This window comes from Osmerus mordax, chromosome 23 (genome assembly GCF_038355195.1).
Source record: "Osmerus mordax isolate fOsmMor3 chromosome 23, fOsmMor3.pri, whole genome shotgun sequence".
Classification (NCBI taxonomy): Eukaryota; Metazoa; Chordata; class Actinopteri; order Osmeriformes; family Osmeridae; genus Osmerus; species Osmerus mordax.
The window spans coordinates 2,015,835-2,035,834 of NC_090072.1; the positions used below are offsets into that span (position 1 = coordinate 2,015,835).

General features: G+C 53.2%; 1 protein-coding gene across 2 annotated transcripts in view; it reads left to right on the plus strand.

Annotated features, from left to right (window-relative positions):
- col4a6 (collagen, type IV, alpha 6) overlaps window positions 1-20,000 on the plus strand; it is a 73,714-nt gene that overhangs the window by 48,120 nt on the left and 5,594 nt on the right. For both annotated transcript variants that reach the window (XM_067261268.1, XM_067261269.1), the window contains exons 5-37: window positions 415-594; window positions 780-899; window positions 1,267-1,326; window positions 1,412-1,447; window positions 1,546-1,608; window positions 1,799-1,834; window positions 2,014-2,059; window positions 3,918-3,997; window positions 5,801-5,854; window positions 6,004-6,066; window positions 6,157-6,201; window positions 6,325-6,378; window positions 6,697-6,766; window positions 6,886-6,996; window positions 7,272-7,421; window positions 8,426-8,521; window positions 8,811-8,968; window positions 9,153-9,335; window positions 9,655-9,838; window positions 13,269-13,340; window positions 13,673-13,780; window positions 14,145-14,363; window positions 14,456-14,617; window positions 16,905-17,075; window positions 17,292-17,435; window positions 17,594-17,716; window positions 17,912-18,093; window positions 18,444-18,507; window positions 18,626-18,700; window positions 18,894-19,001; window positions 19,540-19,647; window positions 19,738-19,809; window positions 19,968-20,000. The exon at window positions 19,968-20,000 is cut by the window's right edge and continues 87 nt beyond it. In XM_067261268.1, coding sequence (XP_067117369.1) covers window positions 415-594; window positions 780-899; window positions 1,267-1,326; window positions 1,412-1,447; window positions 1,546-1,608; window positions 1,799-1,834; window positions 2,014-2,059; window positions 3,918-3,997; window positions 5,801-5,854; window positions 6,004-6,066; window positions 6,157-6,201; window positions 6,325-6,378; window positions 6,697-6,766; window positions 6,886-6,996; window positions 7,272-7,421; window positions 8,426-8,521; window positions 8,811-8,968; window positions 9,153-9,335; window positions 9,655-9,838; window positions 13,269-13,340; window positions 13,673-13,780; window positions 14,145-14,363; window positions 14,456-14,617; window positions 16,905-17,075; window positions 17,292-17,435; window positions 17,594-17,716; window positions 17,912-18,093; window positions 18,444-18,507; window positions 18,626-18,700; window positions 18,894-19,001; window positions 19,540-19,647; window positions 19,738-19,809; window positions 19,968-20,000 — 3,430 coding nt within the window. The remainder of the gene's footprint in view (window positions 1-414; window positions 595-779; window positions 900-1,266; window positions 1,327-1,411; window positions 1,448-1,545; window positions 1,609-1,798; window positions 1,835-2,013; window positions 2,060-3,917; window positions 3,998-5,800; window positions 5,855-6,003; window positions 6,067-6,156; window positions 6,202-6,324; window positions 6,379-6,696; window positions 6,767-6,885; window positions 6,997-7,271; window positions 7,422-8,425; window positions 8,522-8,810; window positions 8,969-9,152; window positions 9,336-9,654; window positions 9,839-13,268; window positions 13,341-13,672; window positions 13,781-14,144; window positions 14,364-14,455; window positions 14,618-16,904; window positions 17,076-17,291; window positions 17,436-17,593; window positions 17,717-17,911; window positions 18,094-18,443; window positions 18,508-18,625; window positions 18,701-18,893; window positions 19,002-19,539; window positions 19,648-19,737; window positions 19,810-19,967) is intronic.

Below are 20,000 nucleotides of genomic sequence, written 5' to 3' on the forward strand. Positions count from 1 at the left end.
TCCTCCTCCCCCCCTCCCTCCTCCTCCTCCTCTCCCCCCCTCCTCCTCCCCCCCCCCTCCTCCTCCTCCCCCCCCCCTCCTCCTCCTCCTCCCCCCTCCCTCCTCCTCCTCCTCTCCCCCCCTCCTCCTCCCTCCCCCTCCTCCTCCTCCTCCCCCCCCCCTCCTCCTCCTCCTCCCCCCTCCCTCCTCCTCCTCCTCTCCCCCCCTCCTCCTCCCTCCCCCCCCCCTCCTCCTCCTCCTCCCCCCTCCCTCCTCCTCCTCCTCTCCCCCCCCTCCTCCTCCCTCCCCCCTCCTCCTCCTCCTCTCCCCCCCTCCTCCTCCCTCCCCCCTCCTCCTCCTCCTCTCCCCCCCCCTCCTCCTCTCCCCCCCCCCTCCTCCTCTCCCCCCCCACCCCTCCATGCTCCTCCTCTCCAGGGTCGTCCAGGGCCCCTCGGGCCTCTAGGACCCAGTGGCCCAGAAGGGTTTCCAGGGGGACCCGGGCCCTCGGGGCCCAAGGGAGAGAAGGGTCACCTAGGGGTCAAGGGGCCGTCTGGCCTCAAGGGGGACAAGGGGCCCATGGGAGTACCAGGGTTCCCTGGAACTGATGGGGTCCCGGTAAGTGATATAGCACACACACACACACACGCAAATGTACACATATAGACATGCACACATGTAGGTGCACACACACGCTAACATACACCTGTAGACATACGCACACACACAAGACACACACACTCACACACACACAAAGTCATCAAGATCCCACGTAATGAGTTTTTTCTCCTCCCTCGCTCCAGGGCCACCCAGGGCAGGACGGGGGCAGGGGGCTGGCGGGGGCTGACGGCTGTAACGGGACCCGGGGGGATGCCGGTGACCCTGGCTACGGTACCGGAGGACCTGGACCCACAGGCCGAGCCGTGAGTAGAACCGACCGCTTCTTCACCCTCAACGCCATGGCAACGGCATCCCACTTTCATCTCAATTCCGTCCCACGTTGGAAGTTTGACGATTGTATCGTTTCGTGTGATCTTTCAATGGATCTTTTTGGACTCTCTCCCTCCCTTTTGTCCCTACCTCTCTCTCTATCTCTCTTCTTTTTTCCCCTCTCTCTTTCCCTTCCCCTCTCTCTCCCTCTCTCTCCCCCTCCCTTTCTCTCCCTCTCTGTCTCTCCCACTGTCCCTCTCTCTCCCTCTCTCCCCCTTCCCCACTCTCTCCCCCTCCCTTTCTCTCCCTCCCCCTCTCTCCCCCCTCTCTCTCTCCCTCCCCCCCCCTCTCTCTCTGCAGGGTGTTTTTGGTCCTAAGGGACAGAAGGGCGATCCTGTGTACGTGGGCTCTCAGGGAGGGGTAAGACTGGCACAGTCACGCTGATGAATCATCTGTTCTACCAGATTCATAAAACACTTCTCACACCCCTCGTCTGGTTCTGCAGGTGGTTCCTGGTTTACCGGGGCTGGACGGCTATCCTGTAAGAACGTTCTCCTCTCGTTTGGGCATGACGGTTTTGTGTTCTAATGTTTCTCTGTGTGGTTCTGAGCTGGTTCCGGTTCTGCTTCCATCTCCCAGGGTTCCAGAGGCCCCGACGGTCCGGCTGGAGGTTATGGTCCAAGAGGTCCTGATGGATACCCGGTACGCACTGATGATTTACCTCTAGAACCTTCTAGAACCGCCAACGACCGTCGGCTGCCCTTGTTGATGTTTCTTTAGCCCCCTCTAGCTGTGTGTCGGAGAACTGCATCTGCTGGAGAGAAAAGGGTCATTATGTGGGATCTTGCTGACTTTGTGTGTGTGTGTGTGTGTGTGTGTCTCGTCCCCCTAGGGTCTACCTGGTTCTCCTGGTCCCCCTGGCCCCAGCGTAAGTTCTGAGGAGCAGATGACACATTGGCTGTCCCTCCTCCTCTGGGAACTGTGTCCTAGACATGTCTCCTAAACATGTGTCCTAAACATGTGTCCTAGATGTGTGTGTCCTAGACGTGTCCTAGATGTATGGCTTGTTTGTCCATGTTTTCTGTAGTTAAGCTTCTTGTCTTCCAGGGGGATCAAAGCCAGGGTTACGAAGGAGAGATAGGCGACAAGGTAGGTCCTAACCACCTCACCCCCTCTCTTCCTCACCCACACCCTCCCCTTACCCCCCTCCCTCACCCCCTCTCTTCCTCACCCACACCCTCCCCTTACCCCCGTCCCTCATCCCCTCTCTTCCTCACCCACACCCTCCCCTTATCCCCGTCCCTCACCCCCTCTCTTCCTCACCCACACCCTCCCCTTACCCCCGTCCCTCACCCCCTCTCTTCCTCACCCACACCCTCCCCTTACCCCCGTCCCTCACCCCCTCTCTTCCTCACCCACACCCTCCCCTTACCCCCGTCCCTCACCCCCTCTCTTCCTCACCCACACCCTCCCCTTACCCCCCTCCTTCACCCCCTCTCTTCCTCACCCCCACCCTCCCCTTACCCCCTTCCCTCACCCCCTCCCTCACCCACACCCACCCCTAGAGTTCTAAATTGTAGAGTTCTAAATTCTAAAACTGCTAATGTTCTAATTGTAAACACTACCAGGTGCTTTCGAAATGATGCATCCCACTTCTAAATACCACTAACCCTAACCCTTTTTGATATTTGAATTCTAAATTCCACATTTCAAATTCTCTGATTTCTCTTCTCTAACCCTTCTAACCCTTCAAAGTCAAGCATCATGTTGTGGCATGCCTCTCTCTTATTGTTTCTTGTTTGAGTTTAAGAAGGCAGCACAGAGATCCCAGAGCTCTCGTTCATCAATCAATCAAATGTGTCGATTGAATAGAGAGTCTTAATTAGATCTCAGGGAATCTGGAAAGATCACCATCTGTAGTTCAGATGAGCCAATGATCTTTGTGCTGCCTTGTCGGTGGGCGTGGCTGTGGCCTGTGATTGGTGCTGGAATCACTTGCTCCTGTTTCCATGTGGCTTCATTTCCCCTTTGACCATATTTGGGCATCCGGTGGTGGCTCAGCGTGGGAGTTGTAGTTCTGGCCCACTTCCACTCTATTCCGTTTGACCGGCCAAGACTGACCACTAACGTCCTCAATCCCTCCTCCATCTTGTCTTCCTCGCATGCATCTTGTTGCTCGAAAACAACAACAATACTAATTGGAACGCTTGATGAATGAAAATCCAGTTTGAGTCTTATTTTATATATATTTTTTCCCAAAATTCTATTATTCAAGTTTTGGCCTGTGGAAATTGCTGTAAATTGTTTTCCATTTAAACAAACATAAACTAGCCAACAAATCCTCCTCTTCCTCTTTACCCTCCATTACTTTTTTCTTTCTCCATCCCTTCATTCCATCCCTTCTCTTTCACTCTGTTCTATCCATCCATGTATCAGTCCATCATCTCCCTCTCTCATCTTACCTCATCTTGATCTCTCTCTCCTTCTGCAATCTTTCTTACCCTCCTCCTCTTCCCAATCTCCTCCCTCCTTCCTCTAAACCCCTCCTTCTCTCTCATATTCCCCCTCCTCCTCCCACATCATCCCCATGTCCTCCTCTAAACCCCCTTTGCCTCCTCCCCTCCCCTCATCCCCTCCCCTCCTCCTCTCCCCTCCTCCTCTCCCCTCATCCCCTCCCCTCCTCCTCTCCCCTCCTCCTCTCCCCTCATCCCCTCCTCCTCTCCCCTCCTCCTCTCCCCTCATCCCCTCCTCCTCTCCCCTCCTCCTCTCCCCCTCCTCCCCTCCTCCTCTCCCCTCCTCCTCTCCCCTCATCCCCTCTCCCTCCTCCTCTCCCCTCCTCCTCTCCCCTCCTCCTCTCCCCTCATCCCCTCCCTCCTCCTCTCCCCCCCTTTCTCTCCTCCTATCTCCCCTCCACCTCCCAACTCATTCCCCATATCCTCCTCCCCCCCCCCCCCTTCGTTCTCCTCCCGGTGTTTGATTGGCTAACGTTGTGTTGTCATGTCTCCCAGGAGACGCAGGTCCGCCCGGCCCCCCGGGGTCCCCCTCCCCCCTAATGGGCCCCAGAATTCTCACTATCTACAAAGGAGACAAGGTAACATGCCAGGGGGCACACAACAGGGGGGGGCCCACAAGGGGGGTCCCCCCGGAGCAGAGGTCCCAGCACCCCCCACACAACCCCTCCCTCCCACTCTCATGGGGGGAGGGGGAGGGAGGGGCTGAAGGAGGAGATATGGAACGGGTGGGAGGAGGGGGGGTGTAAGGGAGAGGGGTGAGAGACTGAGGCCGGTCTAGGTGACAGGTGACAGTCACACCTAAGGGTTTGGGTGGGGCAGGAGAGGGGAGGGGGTGGGGGTGTGGCAGTCGAACTGAAGATGTGTAGTCTCTGGAAGATCGTCATTGTTCTACAATCCGGAGTGTTCTAGAACATGGAAGGTCTAGCTGAGATGGGGGGGGGGGGGGGGAGTAAAACGGCTTGCCTCTCATCAAACCCTACTCCCAGAACTCCTGCCCACCTCCCTCCTGTCCTGACCTCCCCCTCCACACACAGACACACACACGCACACACACACAGGCGTCCACCGACCATCAACACCTCCCCCCCACCCCCCACCGCTCCCCTCTACAAAACAACCTCCGCCGTCACCGCCACTCAACCAACCAACCAACCAATCCCCTCTCTCTCTTCTTACCTACCGAACCCCGCCCCCCAATCCGTCCGTGTTCCATGTAAAAACTCTCTCTTCCTTGGTTACCGTATCCAGGAGACGTGGGTCCTCCCGGCGACCCCGGAAGGCCCCTGGTCAATGGAGTGGTGGAGTTTGTTGGCTTTCCTAAAGGATACAAAGGAGCTCAGGTTTGTGATGAGAGAGACGAAACAAACACATCCCTGCCCTGAAAGAGAGCGTGAGATGAAACAAACACACCCTGCCCATCAGAGAGAGAGAGAGAGAGAGAGAGAGAGAGAGACGAAACGAAGAGCTCCGTAAAGGGAGGCCGGATCCTTCCAGGGCTTAGCCCCACCGACGGGCCTCGTCCCCAGGGCGGAGTTGAGCCAAGGTGGGGGGGTGGAGGGTTTTATGGCGCCGCCCCCCACCCCCCCGCAGAGTTGGTAACCTGATCGCACCTGCTCCCCTCCCCCCTGTCCTCTCATCTGGTACCCCCCCCCCCCTCCTACACACACTCCCCCTCAGGCAACACAACATACCACAAAAAGCGATCTCATGTTGATGTCATTGAGCCAATAACCCGGTTGTGTGTGTTCCCCATGTTTGAATGTGTCCTGTGTGGTGATTCGTCTTGATCATCTCTGGTATTTGGCCTGAAACATGTGTACAGCATGGAGAAGAGGGAGGTAGAAACAGCAGCTGTATACAGAGTCTGCAGAATAACAGGACTGTTTAGAAGATGTGTTGCCTTTGCATGGGGATCAAACACACACACACACTACTCACACACACACAGTGTACACACACATTCATCCTCTCTAATATTGTATTTATTTATTATCACAATAGCTCAGCTGTCAATAGAAATTGTGTTTTAATAAATCTGTTATTAATAACCTGAGATGGCCTTATGCTGTGTTCACTCTGAACGCAACGGTTGACGCCGAAAAAAAAACCACGGTTGGCTCCTAGCGGTTCACACAAATGAACGCAAAGCGAAAGTTTGCTTCATTCGCTCGAATCATCCGCTTGGCTTTCGTTGTGAACGCAGCATTGCTAGAACTGAGTCTGTGTTCTAGAGTTTCTAGAACTCCGGTGTCGTCTGTTCCTTAATGTTCTATAACCATGCTCCGGTGACGTTTGCTGTGGGGGTTGAACACACTGAACATGGGCTAACTCTCTCTCTCTCCGTCTCCCTCTTTCTTCCCCCCCCCCCCCCCCCCACCTAGGGGGAGCAAGGATACAGAGGAGCTCGTGGGCCGCCTGGTAGATATGGATTGCCTGTAAGTTACCCCCTCCCTCTCAATCGCCGTGGCCAATCGAAAGAGGGGACATGATGTGTGATTAGTTGCTGCAGAGATCGATAACCATGCGTAGATATACCGTTGGTGTTATGTGACATACATTGTGTGTGTTTACCTGGTACCTGCAGGGGCCTTTTGGTTACCGTGGGGAGCTGGGAGAAAAGGGCATTCCGGGGTTGCCAGGGGGACGGGTAAGATGATGTCACTGTTTGAATGAATCCATCTCTGTCTGGATACCAAGCCTGTGTACAGCTCTCTGACAGAAGTGTGTGTGTTGACAGGGGCCTCCTGGTTTAAATGGTAATCTAGGGACTCCAGGAAGACAGGTAAGTACAACACTAAGCAAAACAAAGCAGGCTATACAAATCATTGATATCATTAATGTAATCTCTCTCTCTCTCTCTCTCTCTCTCTCTCTCTCTCTCTCTCTCTCTCTCTCCGACCAATAGGGGTTCACAGGCAGTCCAGGTTTCCCCGGGCAACCAGGATACAGAGGGTCTAAGGTAAGCCGAGAGGGACATACCTAGCGTCAGTCCAAGTTATTGGACTTTATTCAACTTTTTTACTTATATTCACTGCGTGTTGTTTTTAATACCTGTATTACTCTGTTGAAAGAGTTTTGATAAATAATTATAAAAAATAATTATATGATTAGATTTTTATTAGAAGTAGTCTACTCTTAACTATCTCCCTGCTGCTGTGCGGGGAATTTTTGGTTGGTCTCCTGCAACTCTCTCTGTGGCCACCAGGGGGGGGGGACAAAAACAGTGTTGTCTGGTGGAACTGGTCAGGAGAGGGTTTGAGTGTGTGTGTGTTTCCAGGGCGACCAGGGAGAGCAGGGTCAACCTGGACCGCCCACCTACACTAACAGCGCGGGAATTGCAGTTCAAGGTTAGACACACACACACAAGAAACTCACACACACACTCAAAAAGATCTGACCAGTTGTCTTTATAGTCATATTACCCAGAGTTCCATTGGTTGACCACCTGTTTTCTGATTGGCTGCAGGTCAAACAGGTGACCCCGGTTACGACGGGCTCCCTGGCATAGTAGGCGACGCCGGCGATCCAGGGTCGGCAGGACCACCGGGTCGTCGAGGGAGTGACTCCTTTGTGACTGGTAAGACACACACACACCTGATGCCAACAATATGTTTCTCTCATTCAAAACACTTAACTTTCTCTCTCTCTTCCTTCCTCTCCTCTCTGTCCATCACTGTCTCTCTCTCTCTCTCTCTCTTCCTTCCTCTCCTCTCTGTCCATCACTGTCTCTCTCTCTCTCCTCTCTCTTCCTTCCTCTCCTCTCTGTCCATCACTGTCTCTCTCTCTCTCTCCTCTCTCTCCCTTCCTCTCCTCTCTCCTCCTACTTCATCGTTCTTTATCCTCCCCCCCCAGGTCGTCCAGGTTCTCCAGGGTTCCCAGGCACCCTAGGGATAAAGGGGGAGAAAGGGAACCCCGGCAGGCAGACCTTCGGACCAGAGGGCCTTCCCGGGTCCCCCGGCCGTCAAGGAGCCCCCGGGCCCCCAGGGCAGGCTGGACGATCCGGTACGACCGGGAGGGCGGGGGGTGGGGGGGGGGGGGTCCATCTGTCTCGTTCAGATCGAGACAGATGGACAGATAGATAGACAGAGAGAGAGATATAAAGAGAGAGAGTGAGAGAGGGGCTGAGAGGAAGCAGGGGTCAGAGAGAGAGGTGTAATGATGGAGGGATGAAGAGAGGGATGTGTATCTGACTGTCTCATCATCCTCTCCCTCTGGCGGAGAAGACTCCGACGCCTGCCTCGCTGTCGCCACGGCGACCCGCAAGGGCCAGTCGCGTGGCCCGTCACTGGAAGGTAGAACCCCCCCCCCCCCCAGAGGCCATGTTGCTATGGCAACATGCGACCCCCCCCCCCCCCTCAATAAAGGAGCGAAACTAAACCAAAACTGACCAGAAACGTAATATTTCTGTCACTGCGGACTAACGGTCAGATCTCTTTGCCAGCTCCATGGACACACTGCTGGAAAGAGTGTGTAACAGTCACGCGGCGTGTGTGTGTGTGTGAACATGTGCGAGTGGATGTGTGTGTGTGCGCGTGTGTGTGCGTGTGCTTCCTCAGACTGTCCATCTCAGGCCACACACAAGCCAAGAATAATGACCAAACTGCTTTCTCAAACCTCACCACCAGGTGTCGCCCTTTCGCCAAACTCAGCACCTAACAGCTGCTGATAACGTTTCCAGGAGATGGTTTTTGGACTCGTCCATATTCCAAGACAACAAGCCTCATCCTCAAACCTTATCAGGCTTATCCTTCAATTGATAATAAACCTGAATAATTATTTTGTTTCTAAAAAAATTTTGTTCAGCAGACTTGCTGTAAAACTCCCTGGCCGACTGCAAAACTCTCCAACAAAACATCCTGTTTTGTTGATATGCCGAACAGCGCTTGTACACTAACTACTGGTGTGAATGTTATGAGTCGTAATGTTTAAACCGTAAAACATATTAACTTAGTGTATGTGTGCGTGTGTGTGCGTGTATGTGTGTGTGTGTGTGTGTGTGTTTGCAGGCCAAGGCAACCAGATCCCTTCAGAGGTTCCCGGCATCCCAGGAACTCCTGGTTCCAGAGGACCCCCTGGAGACAGAGGATACAAAGGACTGAGAGGTAGATTACACACACACACACACACACACACCCTCCCACATACATATACACAGACATACTCTCTCTCCCCCACTGCCTCTCCCCTCCTCCTCTCCCTTCTCCTCTCCCTCTTCCTCACCCTCCTCCTCTCCCTCCTCCTCTCCCTCCTCCTCTCCCTCCTCCTCTCCCCTCCTCCTCTCCCTCCTCCTCACCCTCCTCCTCTCCCTCCTCCTCTCCCTCCTCCTCACCCTCCTCCTCTCCCTCCTCCTCTCCCTCCTCCTCACCCTCCTCCTCTCCCTCCTCCCTCTAGGGGAGCCTGGAGACTGTGGCTGCCTGGGTGGAGGCACCACGGGGGGGCAGGGCCCGGCAGGATCTCCTGGGGCTGACGGTTCTCCTGGCTACTTCGGGCGTAAGGGGGAACCTGGGGACCCTGGCACGACTGGCTCCTACGGGCAACAAGGACCAGCTGTAAGTCTGTCTGTGGGTGTGTGTGTGTCTATCTGTGTGTGTTTATCTGTGTGTCTTCCTGTCTGTCTGTCTGTTCGTGTGTCTTTTCATTTGTCTAACCATCCATCCATTCATCCATGTATCTATCTATTGATGAGGAATGTCTACACATCCAGTCATCTCCCATCTCCTCTCTCCCCCCCAGGGGCGAACAGGCGAGGCGGGCTTCTTTGGACGCAAGGGGGAGAAGGGGGAGTCCTTCTACCCCAACGTGGGCCGGGGTGGGAAGGGTGAGCTGGGGGCACAGGGACCCAGGGGACCCCCCGGAGACATGGGCAGGCCAGGCAGAGACGGAACGCCTGGGTTCCCCGGTCAGCCTGGAGCCCCTGTGAGTACACACACAGAAACACACACACACACACAGGAATACACACACACAGAAACACACACACACACACAGGAATACACACACACAGGAATACACACACATACAGAAACACACACACAGGAATACACACACACAGGAATACACACACACACACACAGAAACACAGACACACACACAGGAATAAACAGCCCCTGTGAGTACACACACACAGAAACACAGACACACCCACAGGAATACACACACACACAGACAGAAACACACACATGCACAGAAACACACACAGAAACACTCACACACTGTCTGGCCCGACTCCTTACAGGGAGATGGGGGCTACAGCTCCATCGGAGAGAAGGGTTTCCCAGGGTACCCCGGGGCAAAGGGTCGAGCGGGAGAGCCAGGCGAGGATGGCATCGGCTACCAGGGCACAGTCGGGACACGAGGGTTGCCTGGTGACCCAGGGTACAACGGGTTACCAGGGCAACCTGGCCTACCTGGACCTCCAGGTAGGCCCCATGTGCAGTGTGTGTGTGTGTGTGAGAGAGAGAGAGAGAGAGAGAGAGAGAGAGAGAGAGAGAGAGAGAGAGAGAGAGAGAGAAAGAGAAGAAAGAGAGAGGGAGAGGACAGTGGGAGCGAGAGAGGCAGAGAGAGAGAGTCAGACAGCAAGTAAGAAAGCAAGGAAGTTCAAAAAAGAAGAAATACTAAGAGGACCCTGGAAAATTCAGATTTGCCTGCCCTCTTCCAGAAGCAGGAAGTGGTCACAGTCAATGAGAGGTTCCTGGAACCCTCACACACAAGAAAATCCTGACATTTATAAACCATGATGTGTTCAATTACCTTTAGGCCAAAGAAACGCACAGAGGGGAGATTTGAACCTTCAACCTCTTGATCACCATGCTCTAACCACTCAGCTATACCCAACCCACACACAATACTTGCTACACAAAACGTTGTGTGTGTATGTTGTGTGTGTGTTGTGTGTGGGTGTGTGTGTTGTGTGTGTGTGTGTGGGGGTGACTCACGCATACTGTAACAAGCCCTCGAAGTCGCTGCGTTTCTCGTTGTCAAAGCGGACGTCCTGATGCAGCTCTGATTCCGTCTTGGCATCGATGTATTGGTTTGCGCATATCACATTCTCTCCACAGATAAACCTGCTGTCCTGACCTCAAAATAAATAGCAGACTAAATCATACAGTCCAATAAAACTACATATCCCATAAACACAGGCCATCATGATGCCTGACCTAGATAACTTGGCACTCATTACATGTTACATGGCACGTGTGCATATGTGTGTTCCTTGGAGGTCACCTTGTGAAAATAAATCCTCTCTACCTACATGAAGTACAGTTACCATGAACACCCGCCTGTAAAAGCCACACCGATTGGTTCACACGTCCTAGCGGCCAGTATAAAAGCCACACGATTGGTTCGTTCAGCCCAGCTTGCTCTGCTCTTCTTCCCTGTGTTGCATTAATGAGCTTCATTAATGAGCTCACACACTCTTTCTCAGCCTGTAATCTGCACCTGTAATCTGTCATCTTCAGCCTCATAATGGCCGGCTGCAGATTGAGCCGGTTTTTACACCACTGTTATTGCGCAATGCCTTACTGTGCATCCTTCAATCTCAGAGAAAAAATATATCTATTTAGTTTGAAAACAAAAAAGAAATATATGAAAATAATGAACAGGTTTGAGGCAATCGGAGAGGAGTCATTTTAATGGTAATCTTGATAATTCTCTCTGAGATTGGATGACACACAAAACAGCATTTTGCCACTTATGAGTGTGTGTGTGTGTGTGTACGTGTGTATGTGTGTGTGAGAGACTCCTTTGGTTACCATAATCCTGATCAGATTCATTTTCCTGTTCCCATGAAGGTCATCCTGTTATGGGGAGAAAATTATCAGACATAATGCTCGTGAGATTTCACAAAATATTCATCCACCAAATATTTACAATACATCCTAAATCATGGGATGGTTTGTGCATCTTTCCATCTCTCCCTGCTCTTAAAGAGGATAACCTTGATTGAGAACATTAGAATGAACCTAAGATATTTATTTTTCTTTTGCCTTAACTGAATGAGCTATGTTAATTGAATGATCAGATTTTCTCTACTCTGATTCGCTGACTGTATGGTGAGTGAATATTTGATTGGCTTATGCATTGATTGGCGTGACATTGTATGCTTATTACCTTAAATGACCCTGAATGGCTTGTTCTCTGCCATCCTTACTGCCTCCATTCTTCTCTCTCTCTCTCTCTCTCTCTCTCTCTCTCTCTCTCTCTCTCTCTCTCTCTCTTTGTCTCTCTCTTACACTCTCCCTTTACCTCCCTCTCTCTTCTCACCTGATCCCTCCATCCATCCCTCCATCCATCCATCTCTGATTCTTCTATGCATGTCTATCTGACCAGGTGACACCAGCTGTATGCAGGATAATGAGGTCTCCTTCACAGAGGGAGGTGAGCTGCTTTGGCTGCACAACACACAGAGCCTGAGCCACACACACACACTCGCGCGCTCACACACTCTCTCACACACACACACACACTCAGCTACAAGCCTTCTCAAGTTTGGAGAGATCTAGAATCAGCCATCTTGAGCCAGAAGGTTCCAATGACAAACTACATTCTGAGAATGTGTTTGAAGTTAGGAATCGGAATGCCTTTGTCAATGGAATGTTTTGGAGGCTGGATGGTTGACTGTTGTCTGCTGAGGTGTGTGTGTGTGTGTGTGAGAGAGAGTGAGAGTGTGTGTGTCGTTCAGGGGGAACCCTAGAGCACCGCTGCCCTCCCACGTTGTATATGACACCTCTGCGCAGAGCATTCTGGGAAACAGAGTCTTTTGAAACATACTTTTGGACAGAACGGTCATTAGATGTGTGTCAATCATTTTTCCATGATGGCCCCAATGGATGCTTCTCACTCTCTGGTCTTCAGGGATTCCATTTGAGTAGAGTCAGTTGATGATTGCCACCTGATAATGAGCCTTCTGCCTATCAGGATGTGCCATGACACAGCAACGTTTCCTTGATCCCACCCACTCTTTGTGACCTTGAGGTGTTCCATCCAATCCTTGGACAGAGGCAGTTTTGCAGTGCGTTAGGCCGCTCTCCTTCTCCTCCAATCAGAGCTGCTGAAGCCTGGTGCATGTGTTAAGCCCCGCCTCCGCTAAGTGCTTTAACCAATGAGTATAGGGGTAAGGAGGGAAGGGTTTAATAGAGATAGAGAGGAGGGTTGAATTGACAAGAAGAAACTTTAACTAGCATACTTACAATATGGGGATACAATATGTATTGCCTGAATTAGACACAACTGGAGATATTGATCTGGTGTTATATAATGTTCATTCAGCATAACACTTACTTTGAATAACCTGTCAACAGTTGATAACTTTTAACACTGGATAAATCTATTACTAACTACATTTAATCAATACATAACTGTCATTTTCAAATCCAACATAACCAGTAAATACACCTCCTGTGAAGGAGCAGCCTAATCAGTGATATGAAAGCAAGAGACAATCGATCGATCGATCGATCAACAGAGCTTTGGACAATCTGGATGGATGCTGCTTACAAACACCCTAACTGTTATAGAATTAGAACAGTAACATATGTTTCTATGGCTACGCATAGTTAGAATATAACTCACATGGATGTGTCGGGTTAGTCATGCACAGTAAGTCATAAGTAGTGAGGATTGTTTACGATAGATATTATATTTATTTGAGACCATTGTGGACGGTAGTTTGCAGCTGTTCTGGATGATAGTTGTTGCTCTTGCTGTAAGATATTAAAGCAGTGTAAAGCGTGCTGTTACAGTCAGATGGATTTAGAATGTGCCGTCACCCTGACACATCAGAGCACCTCATGTGCGCTCTCCCGCTAACGGCTTTGTGCTAACCATCATGTGACTGGCTGTTACCAGGGGCAACCATACCGTGCCGTATTCCCGGTGAGGGCGGAGACCCGGGATATCCAGGTGTGCCGGGAGCGCCAGGTAAGCTTCCCTCAGCCGGAGTCTAGTCCACCTGCAGGACGGACGAGTGAGTGAACAAACAGATTTACAACATGTCTCTCTGTGTGCGTGTGTGTGTGTCTGTCTGTGTGTGTGTGTGTGTGCGTGTGTGTGTCTGTCTGTGTGTGTGTGTGTGTGTGTGCGTGTGTGTGCGCGTGTGTGTCTGTGTGTGCGTGCGTGCGTGTGTGTGTGTGTGTGCGTGCGTGTGTGTGCGTGTGTGTGTGTGTGTGTGTCTGTGTGTGTGTGTGTGTGCGTGTGTGCGTCTGTGTGTGCGTGTGTGCGTGTGTGCGTGTGTGTGTGTGTGTGTGTTCCAGGTCCTAAGGGGCAGCCAGGCCTGCCTGGGGGTCCAGGTCGTCCAGGGTTTGATGCGCAGAAGGGAGAGAGAGGAGAGCCTGGCTTTGGAGGACAACCAGGCCCACAGGGTACAGAACACACACAGTGACACACAGTGACACACAGTGACACACAGTGACACACAGTGACACACAGTAACACACATTACAGTATCGCATATATGGTAACTTGTGTGACAACGCAATCACCCTCCCCTCCCTCTCTCCCCACCTTCCCCCTCTCTCCACTATATCCCCTCCCTCTCTTCCCACCTCCTCCCTCTCTCCCCACCTTCCCCCTCTCTCCACTATATCCCCTCCCTCTCTTCCCTCTCTTCCCACCTCCTCCCTCTCTCCCCACCTTCCCCCTCTCTCCACTATATCCCCTCCCTCTCTTCCCTCTCTTCCCACCTCCTCCCTCTCTCCCCACCTTCCCCCTCTCTCTCCCCTCCAGGTTTCCCAGGCCCCAGAGGGGACGCTGGGGGCCCAGGTATCCCAGGAGGAGGGGGTCTCGGGGCCCCAGGGAAGGATGGGCTGCCGGGAAGGCCTGGTCAGAAGGGCCAGCCTGGGGAGGTGCTGGGGGCCAGCTCTGGGGCCCCAGGACTGAATGGTCTTCCTGGGGGCCCGGGGGAGAAGGGCCTGCCTGGAGATTCAGGACTTCCTGGAGGACCCGGTGGGTGGACTTGAATCACTTTTATCTTTGGATAAAAGTTAGTTAAAAGTAAAGTCCTTGCCTGATCCTTGTCCTCCTCCTCGACTCTCCAGGTTTCGACGGGCGTTCCGGCGTTCCCGGAGCCAAGGGCGAGCGAGGTCTGGACGGCTACCCCGGCGCCACCGGCCTCCCCGGTCTCCCTGGAGACGACCGAGTGGGAGGACTTCCTGGTTCCCGGGGTCCAGCGGGGCCCAAAGGATTCCCCGGAGCACCAGGTGACACCACATTTCTTAATATAAACTCTCTCTCTCAATATTATTGTACATATTCTTTTTTGAATGTACGTTTTGAGTGTGCCACATGGTAAAATCAAATGAAAAGCTTAAAGAAACTGAGTGCTATTGACATGAAAACACCGGGTTAAACGTACCGCACATGTTGTCATCCATGTCTGGTAAACTGGGCCCTAAAGTTAGATTTCTTTTTTTGTGTTTACATTCTTTGCCCCAGAACAGGAAGCCCTGCTAAGTCCTAGCTATCACCAATCTTTTTTTCCATTCTAGCCGAGAAAGAGAAAAACAGAGAGTTTGTTTAACTTCTGTATCTTCATTCCATACTTTTACATTTAGTCATTTAGCAGACACTCTTACACACTTTGACACGTTCTGTCCATCTTCTCAGAGGTCTTGGGTCATTGTGGTTGCCTGTTGTTCACCATTACTGCACACATCTGTTCTCTCCTCCATCTCCCTCACCCTTCCTTCTCCTCCTCCACCTCTCCTCTCTTCTTACACCGTCACCATCATCTCCATCCATCCTCTCATCCCTCCATCCTTCTCTTCTTGGTGTTGGGTCACCCGCTAGGCTGCCAAGGTGAGATACTCCTGTCCCTCCCTCCATCTCCTCCCCTCCTCCTCCATCGCTCCCCTCCTTCTCCCTCCACTCCCCTCCTCCCTCCCTCCACTCCCCTCCTCCCTCCATCCACTCCCCTCCTCCCTCCATCCACTCCCCTCCTCCCTCCATCCACTTCCCTCCTCCCTCCACTCCCCTCCTCCCTCCATCCACTCGCCTCCTCCTCCATCTGCTCCCCCCCTCCCTCCATCACCTTTAGAACAGTTCTCCTAACAACCCACCCCTCACCCCCACCCCTTCACCTCTCACCCCGCTGTGTGAATAAGGGGGTGAAAGGGGGGGAAAAGAGGGGGGACGAGAAAGAAAGAAGCGTTCGTGTGAAGCTTTCTTTCAGCGCCAGAGTTGTCCTCCCAGCTTGGTCCTAACCCGTGCTACATGAACCGGTACTAACCCCAACCTGGGCTGCCTTGACAACCTGACAGGACTGTGCTCCTGGGCTGCCATGACAACCTGACAGGACTGTGCTCCTGGGCTGCCATGACAACCTGACAGGACTGTGCTCCTGGGCTGCCATGACAACCTGACAGGACTGTGCTCCTGGGCTGCCATGACAACCTGTCAAGACTGAGCGTGTGCAGCAGTAACAGAGCTTGAGTGAACTACATTCTTGGAAAAAAGGTGCCGTCTAGAAGCAAAAAAGGGTTCTCCGGTTCCCTACGGGAGAACGTGGTGAATAAACACCTCAACCCCTTTTCGTTCCACTTACATTGGCCTAAGAACTCCTTGGGAACCTTTTTTCCTAGACCTTACCGACCTACCCGCTAGACCTGGGTCAATTACTGTTAATAAAGTATTTGAGAGTGATTGAGATTGTCGTTGATTTGCTTCACAGGGTGACACTGACTGTGTGTGAAGAGTAATTGAACCAGGTCTAGTGGTGCAGCTCCAATCCTAACACCCCCAAACCCCATCTCACGCTATGAGTCTGAAAGAGCGTTCTAGAAGCTTTTAGAATCCAGAACCCCTTGACATTCTAGAACATGTCCGGCTAGAACCTGCACGCCTTCTAGAACGTCTCCCCTGTAACCAGTATGCCTTCTAGATTGTGGGTTGAATTGGACAACACCCCTGGAATTGTTCTTTGGGTCCAGCTTCATGCATTATCAGGAAATATCTGTCTGATGTAAAGAAACTAAAAGCTTCTGTCTGTATCATTGAGCTTTTCTGACAGCAATCGTTTACCTGCGTTATCATGCGTATTCTCACCTCAATCACGGTGCAATCACAGCTTCATCTGGGAAATCAAAGCACTGCAATGTACGTACCTGGTAAAGGTGTTACATTGTTGGTTTGGTGGCATATGTTGTGGTTAAGTTCCGCTCCCTCTGATGTTTGTCCATGATTCACTGCTGCTGTGTGTGGATGTATCCGTGTGTGTTATAGATGACACTCAGGTGAGTTGAGTTGTAGCCTTGTTGCAGGCTGGTGAAGGTAAGTGTGCAGCAGCTCTGTAAAAGCCTTTTAGGTTTGTAGTTATATGTAGAGTGTTGTGTTGTGGCTCTACGCTTCATCGTTACTCAACCCTCTCTCCTCCTCTCTCCCGGCTCCCCCTCCCTCCCTGCTCCTCCCACCTCCCCTTCTCTCCCTTCTCCCATCCTTCCTCCCCTCCATCCTCTTCTCTTTCGACTCCCCCCCCCCCCCCCCCCCCAGGTTTCCCTGGTGGGAAGGGAGCCAGAGGCGATGTTGGAGCCCCAGGGCCTGCGGGCATGAAGGGCGCCTCAGGACAGCCTGGGCTGAACGGGCCTCCAGGACTCAGGGGGCCCCCGGGACCTCCAGGGCTTGGCACCAGGGATGGCATCCCTGGCGTGCCCGGACGGAAGGGTAGGGGTGGAGGGGTGGAGACACACACACACACTCATCACAGCTGCATCCACTCTTGCCCCATGATGATAAACACATGCCGGACATCCCCCGCCCCCCTCTCCCTCCCACACACTCTGATGACATCATGTTTTGTCTGGTCCTCCGCTTGCCATCGGTTGCCGTAGGGGACGCGATGACATCACGCTCACGCCACTTTCCTCCCCCCTCTGACAGGCGAAATGGGCTTCCCCGGATTGGTGGGCTTCCCCGGAACTCCCGGGACCCCCGGGGGCCCTGGTCGCCCCGGGGGGAAAGGGTTTCCCGGAGGTTCGGGGAGGGACGGAGAACCGGGATACTACGGAGCCAAGGGACTCAAAGGTACCGTGGGGTCATGTGACTGGACAGAACCAGGAAGTGTGGCAGGAAGAAAGCGAAGGGATTGCGGCAGTGTCTGAACATCACCCGTGTGTCTGTGTGTGTGTGTCTGTTTTCTTGTATGTTGTGTGTGTGTGTGTGTGTGTGTATGTGTGTTCCAGGTGACCGTGGTTACCCGGGTCCCCCAGGGCCCCCCTCCCTCCCCTCCAGGCTGGAGTACTCGGAGAAGGGGGATAACGGGGACAGTGGGGCCAGCGGCCTACCCGGCTTTACCGGACCTCGAGGTATGCTCCAGCACACACACACACTTTCTCACACACATACACACACTCGCTTTAACACGCATGCACACACACACATATACACACTCACACACACGCAGACACTCCAAAGCACACACGCGCGTGCAGACACGCGAAACCACAGCCGCCATTTTGTGTCAAACCTTCTGTCCACCACCCTCCATCTTGTGTCCCCAGGTGACAAGGGTTTCCCAGGCCAGCCTGGCCGCCAGGGTCTTCCAGGCCTCCCAGGGTTCAGTGACCAGAGTAAGGGGGACCCAGGCCAGCCTGGCCTCCCCGGGCCCCCAGCTCCCCCAGGGTACCCTGGTCTCAAGGGGGCCCCTGGCATCATAGGCTTCCCTGGCTCAACTGGACCCAGGGTTGGTCTCACACACACACACATACACCAGGGAGTCAGATGGCTGAGCGGTTAGGGAATCAGGCTATTAATCAGAAGGTTGCCGGTTCGATTCCCGGCAGTGAAAAATGACGTTGTGTCCTTGGGAAAGGCACTTCACCCTACTTGCCTCGGGGAATGTCCCTGCACTTATAAGAGCGTCTGCTAAATGACATACGAAACATGCATACACATACTTATTAGCATAGCATACACAGACCAGCCATAGCGCACACACGCACAAACACGTTTTACATAAGAAATGTACACTCTAAACATAGCAAAGACAGACACAGAGACACACAAATGATTTTGACCATATTGTGTCTGTAGGGCGATGACGGAGGACCTGGTTTCCCTGGCAACCCCGGAAGCCCTGGCCAGCCCGGAGGCAAAGGTGAGTGAGGTTCACTTCCGGATCAAACCCACCAATCGGTGGTCTCCTCTTCCTGACCCTCCATTCTTCTGCTTCGTATGAGTTCCTCTGTTCATTTCTGTCCCTTTCTTCTCTTCAGGTGAAAGAGGAGAAACTCTAGCCTACACAGGCGCTCCCGGAGCCAAGGGCCAGCCAGGAGAGCCCGGGTACCCAGGTAAGGCTCACCATCCTGGGCCGTGGTCCTGCCAGCGACTCCCCCCCCCCCCCCCCCCCTCTAGTCCCTTTGCAAACGCAAAATACACCGAAGCTGTTAACGTTGCTTTCTGAGGTCGTTGTACGAATGCCGCAACAGGGATTGGTTGGTTTGTGTGTTAAACGTGTCGTCTGATTGGTGTGCTTGGTCTCAGGTGGGCGGAGTAACGATGGGGCCCCCGGCGACAACGGTTATCCAGGAGGGCCTGGGTTCCCTGGACAGAAGGGAGCCCCTGGAGAGCCTGGCAGGCCTGGACTACAGGGTGAGGGTGGACACACACACACACACACACTCACACACACACACTCTCACACACACTCACTCACACACTCACTCACTCTCACACACACACACTCTCACACTCACTCACTCTCACACTCACTCACTCACACACACACACAAACACACTCACATTGATAGATAGATAGAGGGTGAGGGGTGGGATCACACACACACACTGCGCTGAACTCTCTCTTCCTTACTCCTCCTTTCTGCCCACTCACACACTCCTAACCTCCCCCTCCCTCTCCCCCTCCTGCTCTCCCTCCTCCCATCCACCCTCCACCCCCTCCCACCTCCTCTCGCTCCCCCTCCCTCTCCCCCTCCTGCTCTCCCTCCCTCTCCCCCTCCTGCTCTCCCTCCTCCCATCCACCCTCCACCCCCTCCCACCTCCTCTCGCTCCTCCCTCTCTCCCCCCTCCTGCTCTCCCTCCTCCCATCCACCCTCCACCCCCTCCCACCTCCTCTCGCTCCTCCCTCTCTCCCCCCTCTCTCCCTCTCCTCCACCCCCGCCCCCCACAGGTACTCCTGGTTTCCCTGGCCCGAAGGGCCTGGACGGCTACCCAGGAGGCAGAGGTCTGGATGGGCCCGGAGGTCAGCCTGGTGGCCCTGGAGCTTCCGGAGACAAAGGTGAGACACTCGCACTCTCAACCACACACCAAAACACACACTTAAACCTGCCGACACACACACAAATGTTCTCTTCTTCTGTGGTTGCAGGTCTATCTGGGTCTCCTGGCCTGGATGGGCTCAACGGTCTGGGAGGACCTAAAGGACCTCCCGGAAACCCAGGTCAGCCTCTCCATTGGTTGATTGTTTAATTGGCTCGGATTATTGGCTGATTGGCTAATTTGTGTACGGCCATAGTGGATTTTAGAATCTTGATCAGATCAATCTGTGTGCTTATCTCAACACCGTACCTGTGTGTGTGTGTGTGTGTGTGTGTACAGGTCAGTCTGAGGGGGGTCGTCCAGGGACCCCTG